The sequence below is a fragment of the Rhinoderma darwinii genome, chromosome 2 (genome assembly GCF_050947455.1).
Source record: "Rhinoderma darwinii isolate aRhiDar2 chromosome 2, aRhiDar2.hap1, whole genome shotgun sequence".
Taxonomy (NCBI): domain Eukaryota; kingdom Metazoa; phylum Chordata; class Amphibia; order Anura; family Rhinodermatidae; genus Rhinoderma; species Rhinoderma darwinii.
The window spans coordinates 232227347-232241002 of NC_134688.1; the positions used below are offsets into that span (position 1 = coordinate 232227347).

The following is a 13656-nucleotide window of genomic DNA, read 5'->3' on the forward strand; positions in this document are numbered from 1 at the left end:
CAAATTTAGGATATATGAAGGGAAGGACACCAGTTCTCAGCCCCCAGAATGCCCCCCCTTACTGGGAGTTAATACAAAAATTGTGTGGGATTTGGTGCACCCACTGCTGGACCAGGGTTACCACCTCTACCTGGATAATTTTTATACCAGCGTCCCACTCTTCAACTGCCTCGCTTCCAGAAGTCCTGCGGCATGCGGCACTGCTAGAAGAAACCTGAGAGGCCTCCCTACGACTCTGCTTGGGCAAACACTCAGAAGGGGTGAGAGCAGGGCAAAATCTAGCAGCAACATATTGTGTGTCAAGTACAAGACCAGGGAGATGCCACACCAGTACCCATGTACCTGTACGAGGTACCAGTACAGGGACCCCCAAACTAGACTGCATCCTGGACTACAATAGGTACATGGGAGGGGTGGACTTGTCAGATCAAGTCCTGAAGCCTTACAGTACTTCTGGAAGCGGGGCCACAGGCATCGTACCAGGGCAACACTTTTTAGGAGAAGTTCCCCAAACTGGCAAGAAGGGAAAAAGTCAAAAGAGGTGCAGAGTCTGCTATAAGAGGGGGATAAGGAAGGACACAATATATCAATGTGACGCGTGTCCCGAAAAACCAGAGCTCTGTATGAAAGAGTGTTTTCAAATTTATCATCCATCCCTTTATTTTTAATTTACCCCAGTTTTACTCGCTCTGATCCACTTCGCACAGCTTACCCCTCCTCATCTTTCCCCTCTGAGCCCTGCTGTGTGCCCAGGCAGCTGATAACAGCCACATGTAGGGTATTGCCGTACCCGGGAGAGCCAACATTACAGTTTATGGGGTGTAGGTCTCCGGTGGCACATGCTGGGCACAATATATCGGACACTGACATGGCATATATATAGAAAATTGCAAATCTCACTCTGCACCAACTGCTGCACATTATCTTTTACACAATACCTGTGGGGTCAAAATGCTCACTACACCTCTAGATGAATTCCTTAAGGGGTGTCGTTTTTAAAACGGGGTCACTTCTCGGGGGTTTCAACTGTACTGATACCTCAGGGGCTTCTGCACACACGACTTAGCACCAGAAAATTCCCAGTAGGCCACATGGTGGTCCTTTCCTTCTGAGCCCTCCCATGGGCCCAAACGGCAGTTTATCACCACAAATAGGGTATTGCCACACTCAGGACAAATTGGGCAACAAAATGCGGTATTTTATTCCTTGTGAAAATAAGAAATTTTGAGCCAAAACTACCTCTTATTGGAAAAAATAAATTTTTTTTTAATTCACAGCCCAATTCAAATAAATTCTGTGAAAAAACTGTGGGGTCTAAATGGTCACAACACCCATAAATAAATTCTTTGAGGGGTGTAGTTTCCAAAATGGGGTGACTTCCATTGCTTTGATACCTTTGGGGCTCTGCAAATGCGACATGGCACCCGAAAACCAATCCAGCAAAATCTGTGCTCCAAAGAACACATAGCGCTCCTTTCCTTCTAATACCTCCCATGGGCCCAAACGGCAGTTTATGGCCACAAATAGGGTATTGCCGCACTCAGGACAAATTTGGCAACAAAATGGGGTATTTTATTCGTTGTGAAAATAAGACATTTTGAGCCAAAACTACATCTTATTGGAAAAAAGTTTTTCTTTTTAAATTCACAGCCCAATTCAAATAAGTTCTGTGAAAAAACTGTGGGGTCTAAATGGTCACAACACCCATAAATAAATTCCTTGAGGGGTTTTGTTTCCAAAATGGGGTCACTTTTGGTGGGTTTCCATTGCTTTGATACCTCTGAGGCTCTGCAAATGCGACATGGCACCCGAAAACCAATCCAGTAAAATCTGGACTCCAACAAACACATAGCGCTCCTTTCCTTCTGAGGCCTCCCATGGGCCCAAACAGCAGTTTATCACCACAAATGGGGTATTGCCGCACTCAGGACAAATTGGGCAACAAAATGGGGCATTTTGTTCCCTGTGAAAATAAGAAATTCTGATCAAAAATGACATCTTATTGGAAAAATTGTCATTCTTTTAATTTCACAGCCCAATTCAAATACGCGCTGTGAAAAAACTACGGGGTCAAAATGGTAACAATAACCATAAATTAATTCCTTGAGGGGTGTAGTTTCCAAAATGGGGTCAGTTTTGGGGGATTCCTACTGTTTTGGCACCTCAACACCTCTCCAAACCTGGCATGCTGCCTAAAATATATGCTAATAAAAAAGCACCACCAAAATGCACTAGGTGCTTCTTTGCTTCTGGGGCTTGTGTTTTATTCCACGAGCACACTAGAGCCACATGTGGGACATTTCTAAAAACTGAAGAATCTGGACAATACATATTTAGTAGTGTTTCTCTGGTAAAACCTTCTTTGTTACAGAAAAAAAATAGAATAAAATTGAAATTCAGAAATAAAAACGAAATTTGCAAATTTCACCTCCACTTTGCTTTAATTCCTGTGAAATGCCTGAAGGGTTAAAAAACTTTCTAAATGCTGTTTTGAATACTTTGAGGGGTCTAGTTTTTAAAATGGGGTGCTTTATGGGGGTTTCTAATACATAGGCCCCTCAAAGCCACTTCAGAACTGAACAGGTACCTTAAAAAAAAGGCTTTTGAAATTTTCTTAAAAATATGAGAAATTGCTGTTTATGTTCTAAGCCTTGTAACGTCCAAGAAAAATAAAATAATGTTCTAAAAACGATGCCAATCTAAAGTAGACATATGGGAAATGTGAACTAGTGACTATTGTGGGTGGTATAACCGTCTGTTTTTCAAGCAGATGCATTTAAATTCTGAAAAATGCTATTTTTTCTAAATTTTCTCTAAATTTTGCAATTTTTCTCAAATAAAGACTGAATATATCGACCAAATTTTACCACTAACATGAAGGCCAAAGTGTCACGAGAAAACAATCTCGGAATCGCTTGGATAGGTTTAAGCATTCCGACGTTATTACCACATAAAGTGAAATATGTCAGATTTGAAAAATGGGCTCTGAGCCTTAAGGCCCAAACTAGGCTGCGTCCTTAAGGGGTTAATTACCTTCACTTTTCTCAGTATTCACTACTTTTGTTTATTCATTTTTTTGTTTATAAAATCCTTTGTCTAGTTAGTTTATTTTTTTAATTCAGTTTTTTTTGTGTTTCCAATAGATTTTATTTGCTTACTCTGGTGCCAAAGTAAATCAAAAGTGGATCTTCATTTTAATGGAAATATTAATTTGGCATTTCTTTTTCTTTTTTTTCCCACTAGAAAAAGCCTGAAGTTCAGCCTCCTGTTTCTACTAACCCTTTTCTTGATGATGACAATCTAGCAGAAGAGTCTGCGCTGGAGAGAGATGGTGACCTAGACAAGGTGAGTATTGCACATTTCACCCTCGAGCCCATTCTCTGCAGTCATGTCATATGTCTATTGTTTGGTTTAAAGAAATAATTGCTTTTCATTTTATATTTTAAAGGGTTTGTTTATTTTAGAAAACACATCTTAATACACCCTACTAGGAAATTCTGAGTTAATAGAGCGAGGTCCCCTGTTCAGGATCCAAATCCCTTGGGCAGAGTGAAGAGTGGTTACAAAGAGTGTCTCTTGCTCTGGAGAACCTGCCCTGTGTTACTTACTCAAGACCACTCATGGGTTTGAACGAGCACTGTGTAATGCAGAATTTTTCCTGTGGTGGCGCCCTCCTTAGGTATATGTTGGGAGGACTCCCGACGTATACCTCCGATGGAAGGCTGCAACGTATACCATTATATTGGCATACAGTATGATATGTTGCTCGAAGCTCACCCCCCCTCCCCCCCCCCCCCCCCGGCAGCACGTTACCTGAAGAGCTGTGCTCAGGGAATCTCCTGATGTTACTGTCCATATATGGACAGTGATGTCAGGCGCCACAATGCCGTAGTTCCTGGCCAGAGCATCGCAAGTGATCTAGCCGGGTACTTTGGACCTGACGAAGCTCTTGAAATCACAGTCCAAACATGCTATACTATCCTTCAAAAAGAGTTAAAATAAAAGGTGAACTGACATATTCCAGTCCATCGGAGACCGAATGACGATTCTTTTGGTCTTTGTCGAGCCAATGGGGCACTATCGACATGTTTATCGTGTACGTCAAAATCTTCACATACACGATAAACATAAGGCACAAACGTGATGTGGCATTACCACTGACTGACGGGCTGCTGTGTGTCTAGCTGTATAAAGAATGAAGACAGATCTGATATCCGTAGAAAAAAACCAAAAAGTGTAATGTACATAGAAAACTCAACTCAAATTCCTAGAAATCCATTCAACTTGTACCATTGTCCTTTTGGCCTTTATCCCATATCTATTTAGTGCACAGTATTACAATAGGATTAACAAGTGATAGTTTTGTCTTAAGGGGTTTTCCAGTCCTTAAAGGTTGATGGCCTATCCTCCGGATAGGAAATCAATATCTGATCGGTCGGGGGTCCGACTCCCGGGACCTTCGCCAATCAGCTGTTTTGAAGTGGGTGCAGCTCTGGTACGAGCGCTGCTTCCCCTTCATTTCTACTTGCTCACTGTGAATTATCGACAAAGATGTAGCGGCGATTCACAGTATTACAGCCTTCTGTCATTCACTTCAGTAGGAGAAGGCTGCAATACTGTGAATTGCCGCTACATATGTGTTGACGATTCACAGTGAGCAAGTAGAAATGAAGGGGAAGTAGAGCTTGTACGAGCGCTGCATCTCCTTCAAAACAGCTGATCAGCGGGGGTCCCGGGAGTCGTACACTGACTCATCAGCTATTGATGGCCTATCCTGAGGATAGGCCATCAATTTTTAGGGAGTGGAAAACCCCTTTAAATTTGACTTTTTTTTATTTCTTTATTTTTTACAGCCAAAGAAACCCAAAGCACCAGAAAATCCATTCCACGGCATAATTTCAAAGTGTTTTGAGCCCCATCTTTATGTCTACATAGAGTCCCAAGACAAGTGAGTATAATTTTTGGTTTTATTTTTGACTTTTTACATTTCTGCATTTCGAGACTAAACATTAGTTAGAAAACTGCATTGTATCCGCTTTGAATAATTTTGTACTATTAATATTCTGTTGTGTTATGTCTACATGCTCATTGAATGGGTACTTTTTTTATTACTATTATTTTTGTACCTGGGTCTACTATTCTAAGTCTCTCTGGTACCTAATTGAATCTAATACTGAACTAGTTTTACAGTAAGTTACTTAGTGGTGCCAACACTGCCAGGGGTCTGTCATACTGCCTGCCAGCCAATGTAATCCCAGCATTCAGTAATCCCGCCACACCCTGTTCTGACTTTAAACTGAAATTCATTTTTATTTTCCACTCAATCAGAAATGTTTTCCATTAGTGTTTCCCTCGCAGGCACCCTAAACTTGAAAGGAATTTGTAACCTTAGCTAAAGGTTTTTAAGCAAAGAAATCCTTCAATTTCCCAGTTTGTTAACCAATGCATGCCCTGAAATGAGTGACTTTGCAACTTGTATTAAGAGTTCTTCTTTGTTCTTTCTTCTAACCTTTAGTTTTAGCTATGTTTAATAAATGTGTTAGAAGACCAATTTAATGTATTTTTTATTCTTTTATTGTTAGAAAACCTGCTTTAACTCTTTTGTGCAATTGCTTATGCTACTATGGCATTGCATCTTATGTTGTATCAGTTGGGTGGGCTTTGAAAATTCTTTCAATATCACAGTTCTGCATAGTCTGAAGCTCATCCTTGCGGTGTATTTATCATTTTCTTTTGTATTTATCTAAATAATTAAAACATGTTGTGCTGATTTGATATTATAATTTATCTTTACAGGTTTGAGGTTTCTGATACAGAACTTCAAATCCACTGCTTTTTTCACATCACATTTTTTTAAATCTGTCTTGAGTAATCGCCCCCTAGGGGCAGCTGCAGGTTAACAGAATTTTAGCATTTAACAATACGGTTGTGTTTAGAAAAGCACGAGATTAGGAGCCCTATATGAAAAAAAGAAATACCCCCAAAAAAGATTTTGAAATTGGTCACAGAATAATGAACCTATATAGATTTAAAAAAAACGCACAAGCAAAAACTAATAACATCATTAAAAAAAATATAGCCACGTGTTTTAATATTCAGCTGTGTGCCTTCAAGATATTTTCTGTTGTGTATTGTTTTAGTTCGCTACAACATTACAGATATTTTATGGGATTTTTGTAGGAATGATGAGCCCACACACCCATATCTTTCCTTATCAGCTTTGCAGTAGGTCTTTCAAGTTTAATAAATGTCTTTTTATTTCTAGTATAAATTAAATTTTAATGTCTGAAAACCATATTCTTGCAATTTCTTTTTTTTATTGCTTTACCAACGCAGAGGTGGTCTTGTGGGACCACCTGATTGTGACAGTGCACTAAATTGGTAGCCGCATCCATTGGATCTTCAACATTACATTTCATCGAAGAGGTTGTCACACTGCGACTACTCCTGTCTATATAGCGTATTAGGACATATGGACATCATAAATTGGTGGTCCACTGTAAGAGCAGCTCCCACTCTGGCAGACCCTGTGCGCTTGTTCTTTACATGAACGACCATTCATTTAAACATGTAATGCTACATTTTCCCTGCAGCGGCCACTTATTTTCCCCGTTTTATGCCTCTTACAGGGACTGTTTGTGAATATATCCTCCATATGTGCTCTTTAATGGGACATAATATGCCGCTCCATGTCAAGTTTAGGGTCTTCTGCTTAGTTTTCAGACTGCTTCTCCTGTGACCTGTAAAATGATAATTACAATCGCACTAAAAAAAAGGGCCCTAATTTTAGGAACTGCCTGACGACTGCTTACCCTTCTCCAGAGACGCTTTTTGTAGTCGCACTCTACTCTGGCTAATTGATGGCATTTAGGAATGCGGGAACCCCCTTTATTAACTCACAATTCCCGAATATGATATTTTAAAATAGGTTTTCCAAATCTGACAACCCCCTTAGGTCTTCGTTCACACATTGCAGATTTAGTCAGTATTGTGACGCAAAAACCAGGTCTGGATCCTAAACACAGAGGAAATATAATCGAAAGATTTTTACTTCTTCGTTTCTTTGCATCCACTCCTGATTTTGGCTTCAAGTACTGACCAAATCTGCACTGTGTGAATGAGGCCTTTAGGGAGTGTTAAAACAAAAAGGTTTCCTGAGTGAAAGGCGATGACAACCACTGAGTGAGATGTACGTACCTGGTTCTTTATCTGTTTTCTAGAATTATTGTAAGTAGTGATTTTTTGTATGTAGCTATGTGGCTGTTTTCCCTATTTCCTTTCTTCATAGCGATTATAACCGTCTGCTACAAAATGTTGTCCTCAATGACTGGGAACTTCTGATATGAAACGTTTAAAACGAAGTGTGTTTTTATTTAAATGCAGATGGGGAGATGGATTTCTTTCCACACAAGTTAAGCTGTTTTTCGAGGTCTGTGGAAAATGAATGCATTAAGTTCATGCTTGCTCAGCAGTGTGGAAAATTACTGGCCCCATTATTTTCAAGTCCTTATTCTTCATAGCAGGAGGGTTCACTATTATTATTTAACAAGACACTAAAAATAAGACATTGTACATTATTCTTTGCTGGTGCTTTACTGTCGGTACAATAACCGTATTAAACGCCGAAATTCTTCTTCAGCGTGTTTTCTTCTATTCTTTTAATAATTTAATACAGGTTTTTCCAGTTTTACTTATTTATTTTTTTAACCAATATAAAATAATAAAAGGAGGAGCTTACAATACCTCATGATATTTCCGCCCTTGCCTGCCGCCATGTTGATGTCGCCTCAGATGTATACCCTGTCCATGTTATGACTTGAGTACGTGGCTACAATATCCCTTCTTACCGCATCGGCTCATGGATGTACATACGTGTTACTAACATGCCATGGTGTGACCATTGTTTATATTGGAGGCAGCTTCTCGACATCAGTGAACTATGGTACACCTTTTTTTTAGTTTTTTGTCTCGATCAATAAATCTTAGAAAACCCCTTTAAATATACAAGTGTGAAAATGTAAACTCATTGTCCACCTCTTCATGGTGTTTATTCAACAAGATGCCAAAACCTTATTTCCAGTCGACACGACTCTATAACTACTGGGAGGGGTGAAGGCAGATGTTGCGACTTCTGATCAAAGGCTAGGAGCACACTGCTGTGACTACTGGGATGGGGGGGGGGGCTGTATTGACCACTCTGTCGGCACAGTGTAATGTCTTTTAGGCCTGGAAGACTCCATTCCTGCCATCAGATTCATTGGCTGGACAGGATCTGAGTTTTCCCTGGGAGATTAGAGAGTCGGAGTTGTATGACAGCTGCTTAACTACGCTGTCCTGTTGAAATAGAATACTGTATACTATTGGCCGAGCTCAACATAAATCTTTATGGAGGGGTCCCAACTGATATTTGTCGACTGCCTTCACAAACCCCCACCTGGCAATATTCAGAAGGCTCATTCTAAAGGCACATTTTCTTATCTGAAATACAAGAAACCACGTCATGCCGTATTACCTTTCTTTTTCATTATGAATGATATATGTAAAACAGATGTACACAGTAGTTTTACAGGAAAAACGCTTCCCTTTGATTTGGGAGCCAGTAAAATGTGATTTCCTTTGCTACTGGCACATTTTAGTAGAAATCAAACCACAAGATTTTGAAGCCAGGTATGTGTGATGCAAATGTGGTTTGGATTCAGATAATGAATTTTTTTTGAAAATACAAATTATGTATAAAATAGGTGAAATCTCTGACTGTTGCTGCTCTTTTCCGTATAAGGGATTTTTAACCCCTTAGTGACCAGCCTATTTTAGGCCCTAATGACCAAGCTATTTTATTCGTTTTTCTATAGTCTCATTCAAAGAGCTATAACTTTTTTATTTTTTCCTCTACATAGCTGTATGAGGACTTGTTTTTTGCGGGATTAGTTGTACTTTTTAATAGCATCATTTTAGCGTACATATAATTTTTTATTAACTTTATTTGGGGGGATTATAAAAAAAAAAACTGAAATTCCGCCATTGTTCTATGCGTTTTAAATTGACGCCGTTCACTGTGCGGCATAAATAACACATTACCTTTATTCTATGGGTCGGTACGATTACGGCGATACCACATATGTAGAGGTTTTTTATGTTTTACGACTTTTGCACAATAAAAACACTTTTGAACTAAAATTATTTGTTTTTGCATCGTCTCTTTCCAAGAGCCGTAATTTTTTTATTTTTCCATCAATGTAGTGATTTTTTGGGCTTGTTTTTTGTGGGATGAGACGTAGTTTTGACTGGTACTATTTTGGGGTGCATGGGACTTATTGATTCATTTTTATTATGACTTTTTTGGGGGGCAATGGGAAAAAAATTGCAATTTCGTTATTTGTTTTTTGCGTTTTTTTTTACGGTGTTCACCTTGCGGTTTAAATTACATTAACTTTATTAACGGTCGCGGCGATACCATATATATATGTACTTTTATCTATTTTTTACACTTTTACTAAATAAAACCACTTTTTATGGAAAAAAAAAATGGTTTTATTTTTTTTACTGTAATTTTTATTAATAATCTTTATTTCACATTTATTATTTATTTCATTAGTCCCACTAGGGGATTTTACCATGCGATCTTCAGATTGCTGCTATAATGCTTTGGTATACTTCGTATACCAGAGCATTATTGCCTGTCAGTGTAAATCTGACAGGCAATCTATTAGGACGTGCCTCAGGCATATGTCCAGGGCAGACCTGGGGGCTTTTATCAGGCCCCCGGCTGCCATGACACCCCATCGGAGACCCGCGATTGCATTTGCGCGCCACCGATGGGTGACAGAGGGAGAGCATCTCCCTCTGTAATCAAGTTAAATGCCGCGGTCACTATGGACGGTGACACTTAACGGGTTAAACGGCCGCGATCAAAGTAAACTTCGATCGCGGGTGTTGGAGCAGGAGCCCAGCTGTCATCAGACAGCAGAGCCCCGGCTCCAGCCTGCACGGGAGACCCGTGCAGGACTTAGACTGGGCCACCGTGAAAAGGCGGCAGCCTAGCCGAAGGCCCCTTAGTGACCGACGTGAAAAGGCGTATTAGTGGTAACTAAGAGGTTAAGGACTTTTGAATACAATGTCTTAATAGCAATACCTACATGAAAACTAAGGAATATTCATTCTGGAAAGTCTCAGAATATTTTGAGGAGTCTGAATATTGAGTAGTATTAGCGAGTTTAATATTGTGCTTTAACTAAGGCCATCTTTTCTCAACATGTGATGTTTCTGTGCCCATAGGAACCTAGGAGAATTAATTGACCGTTTTGTTGGAGATTTCAAGGCCCAGGGTCCACCAAAATCAACCTCCGAAGATGCAGGAGCTGTTCTTCCAAGTTGTGCTGACTTGTTTGTCTACTACAAAAAGTGCATGGTACAGTGCTCCCAGCTAAGCACAGGGGAACCAATGATTGCTCTCACCACTATATTCCAGAAGTACCTCAGAGAATACGCTTGGAAAATTCTGTCCGGTAACCTGCCCAAGTAAGTTTGTTTAAAAAATATATATATTTTTTTTATTATATTTACACTTTTCTGTTGTGCTTAAAAAGGCAAAATCCTAAAGTGTATTATGCTGAAATAAATTCTATTCTTGATCCGTTACTGATTTAGAGTAATATTAATAAACCTCAGTCTGTGTTGAATTAACCGTAAAGCCTTCTAGTTTAACAAGTATCAAAAGTGTAAAAATGCTGTACAGATGCAGAACTCTTATCTGTGGTATGCAGATTTAGTTTATTTCCAGGTTTCAAAGGGGTTCAATCTTCAAAGCAAATATAGTAGGAGAAAGACCGTATTACATGACCTTGTAATACATGGCCTGGACTGCCAGAGTAAGAGATGCTTTTTGTTACCAGGTCCATGATCTGGATAATAGTGGAGCATATAAAAAAGGGCATGTAGGGCATATAAAAACTGTTGCTATGTATTGACTGTAACCAAAGCCAAACCTTTATCTGTTCAAAATTTTCTACATGGAAGCATCTATTCTGCCTAATTCTGCCTACTTCTTATAAGGGGCCCTTGACAATAAGCATATCACAAAGTGTCTCCCTGCTGGGATCCCCTGCGATCAGCTGTAATCTTTGGGGAATCCTAGAAGTAAGTGTTTCAGTTTCCTGCAGCGCCAGCACAGGAGAAATTAAGTATTACACAGTGCCAATTCAAATAATGGGTTGTATGTGTAATGCAGGATAAGTTTTCCAGAAAGACACTCTTTGAAACTGCTCTCAACTCTGGCCAAGAGATGAGAATCCTGAACAGAGGACCCTTCTCTATCAAAATGCACAACCCCTTTAAGACATTGTCTATTGGTCATTCTATGATGACCGATGTTAACAAATGTCGTTCTTGCCAACTAATTTAGAGATGATAAAAATGATTTATTTGTTTAGGATAGAAGTAAACGATCAGTTATTGATGTGTCATAATATAATTAAGTAGAGCACAGACTTCATCATGGAAATAATTTTACACTGCAATCCACTAAAAGAAAAGGATCGATTATATGTTACAGAAAAAACATATATTTGAAAATAAAAATATTTCCAATCATTCTCGGAATCTGATTGTATTCACTGCCACATGTCTTCAGCTCCACAATGGAAACATCAGGAACTTTAACATGGTTTTGTATGTGAAACAGGGAATCAGAACTTGCATTAAGTCCTTAGCATCTGTATCTAAAGTCCCTTTTACTCGGCCGGTGCAGCGAGTGCCTATCAATGAGACATCGTTGATCGGCACTCGCTTGCTCCTATCACACGGAGCTATGGATGGGGACGAGCGGCCGTTACTCTGCCGATCGCTCGTCCCCATACATTATTATCATGTCGGCAGTGCGTCTCCCTACATAGGGAGACGTGCTGCCGACAAGCATAATCTTTTACTTTTTTTAAAACGATACGACCAGCAGATGATCGAGCGTTTGCTCGTTCATCTGCTGATCGCTGCCATTTTTACACTTGGCAATTATCGTCAACGAGCGTTATATTATATTATTATTTGGTATCCCTCCTATTCTATAGAAAAACGATTATAGCGCAGGTTTTTGCTAAAGATTTGTTTTTCTGTATAACATGCTTAGCAGATTCTGTGTCTACACAGCAGCACGGGCCAGCAACGGTCTATGCTGCGGGCTGCTCATAACTCTTGAGGTACACTTTAAGAGATTAAATGAGGTTACATAGCTACATAGTACGGTTGAAAAAAGATACATGTCCATCAAGTTCAGCCAAGGTTACAATTAAATCTTTTGTCATTAAAGAGACTCTGTCACCACATTATAAGTGCCCTATCTCCTACATAAGGAGATCGGCGCTGTAATGTACGTGACTGCAGTGCTTTTTATTTAGAAAAACGATACATTTTTACCACTTTATGAGCGATTTTTAGCTTTATGCTAATTAGTTTCTTAATGCCCAAGTGGACGTATTTTTACTTTAGACCAAGTGGGCGTTGTACAGAGGAGTGTATGGCGCCGACCAATCAGTGACCAATCAGCGTCATGCACTTCTCCCTGTTCATTTACACAGCACTAGCGATATAGCTATATCGCTATGTTCAGACACATAAACACACTATAACATTACTGCAGTGTCCTGATAATGAATATACATTACCTCCAACCAGGACGTGATGTGTATTCAGAATCCTGTCACTTCTGTAGCGTCTCTGTGAGATTTACAGTAAGGCAAGCGTAATCTCGCGAGATTACGATGTAACCTGTCATTTCAAACGAGGTTATGTTTGCCTTGCTGTAATCTCACAGAAAAGATTCAGACGTGTCAGGATTCTGAGTACACATGACGTCGAGGCTGGTAGTGATGTATATTCATTATCAGGACACTGCAGTAATGTTAGTGTTTGTGTATGTGGCTGCACAAAGCTATATAGCTATATCGCTAGTGCAGTGTAAATGAATGGAGAGAAGTGTGTGACGCTGATTGGTCAGCGTCATGCACTCCTCTGTACAACGCCCACTTGGTCTAAAGTAAAAACGCCCACTTGGGCATTACGAAACTAATTAGCATAAAGCTAAAAATCGCTCATAAAGTGGCAAAAAAAATAGATAGTTTTTCTGAATAAAAAGCACTGCTGTCACCTACATTATAGCGCCGATCTCCTTATATAGGAGACAGGGCACTTATAATGTGGTGACAGAGCCTCTTTAAATAGTGTCAATGGCACCTGTTCCCTTAGCTAGAATGATTTTATGGCACTTTAAATATTTGACCAATTACAAATGTATGCCCTATCCTTAGGATAGGTCAGCATTCTTTATCCTGGAAAACCCCTTCAACAAACAAATGTAGAAGTGTACACTCTGAAAAACATACCGTGCACAAATTTTGTTTGAATCTTTGGAAATATATTTTAAGTTAATTCGAGAATAAAATGTTTTTTTTAGTTTGGTAACATTTTTTACTGGTATAATGAGAAGTGATATTATTGTTCTGCTCATAAAAGACTTTTAAATGAAGGGTGTGGACTCACATTGAACAGTTGCTTGATAAAAACAGCAAGCCTAAATATAAAGCAGATTATACCGTTCACTAGGCGTGGAAAACTTGGGATACAAAGTCTATTTTTACTTTCCTTTTTTATCTGATCAAAAGACTG

General features: G+C 39.4%; 1 protein-coding gene across 1 annotated transcript in view; it reads left to right on the forward strand.

Annotated features, from left to right (window-relative positions):
* VPS53 (VPS53 subunit of GARP complex) overlaps window positions 1-13656 on the forward strand; it is a 180233-nt gene that overhangs the window by 91621 nt on the left and 74956 nt on the right. Inside the window, exons 12-14 of the mRNA XM_075852929.1 lie at window positions 3244-3345; window positions 4854-4948; window positions 10276-10518. Coding sequence (XP_075709044.1) covers window positions 3244-3345; window positions 4854-4948; window positions 10276-10518 — 440 coding nt within the window. The remainder of the gene's footprint in view (window positions 1-3243; window positions 3346-4853; window positions 4949-10275; window positions 10519-13656) is intronic.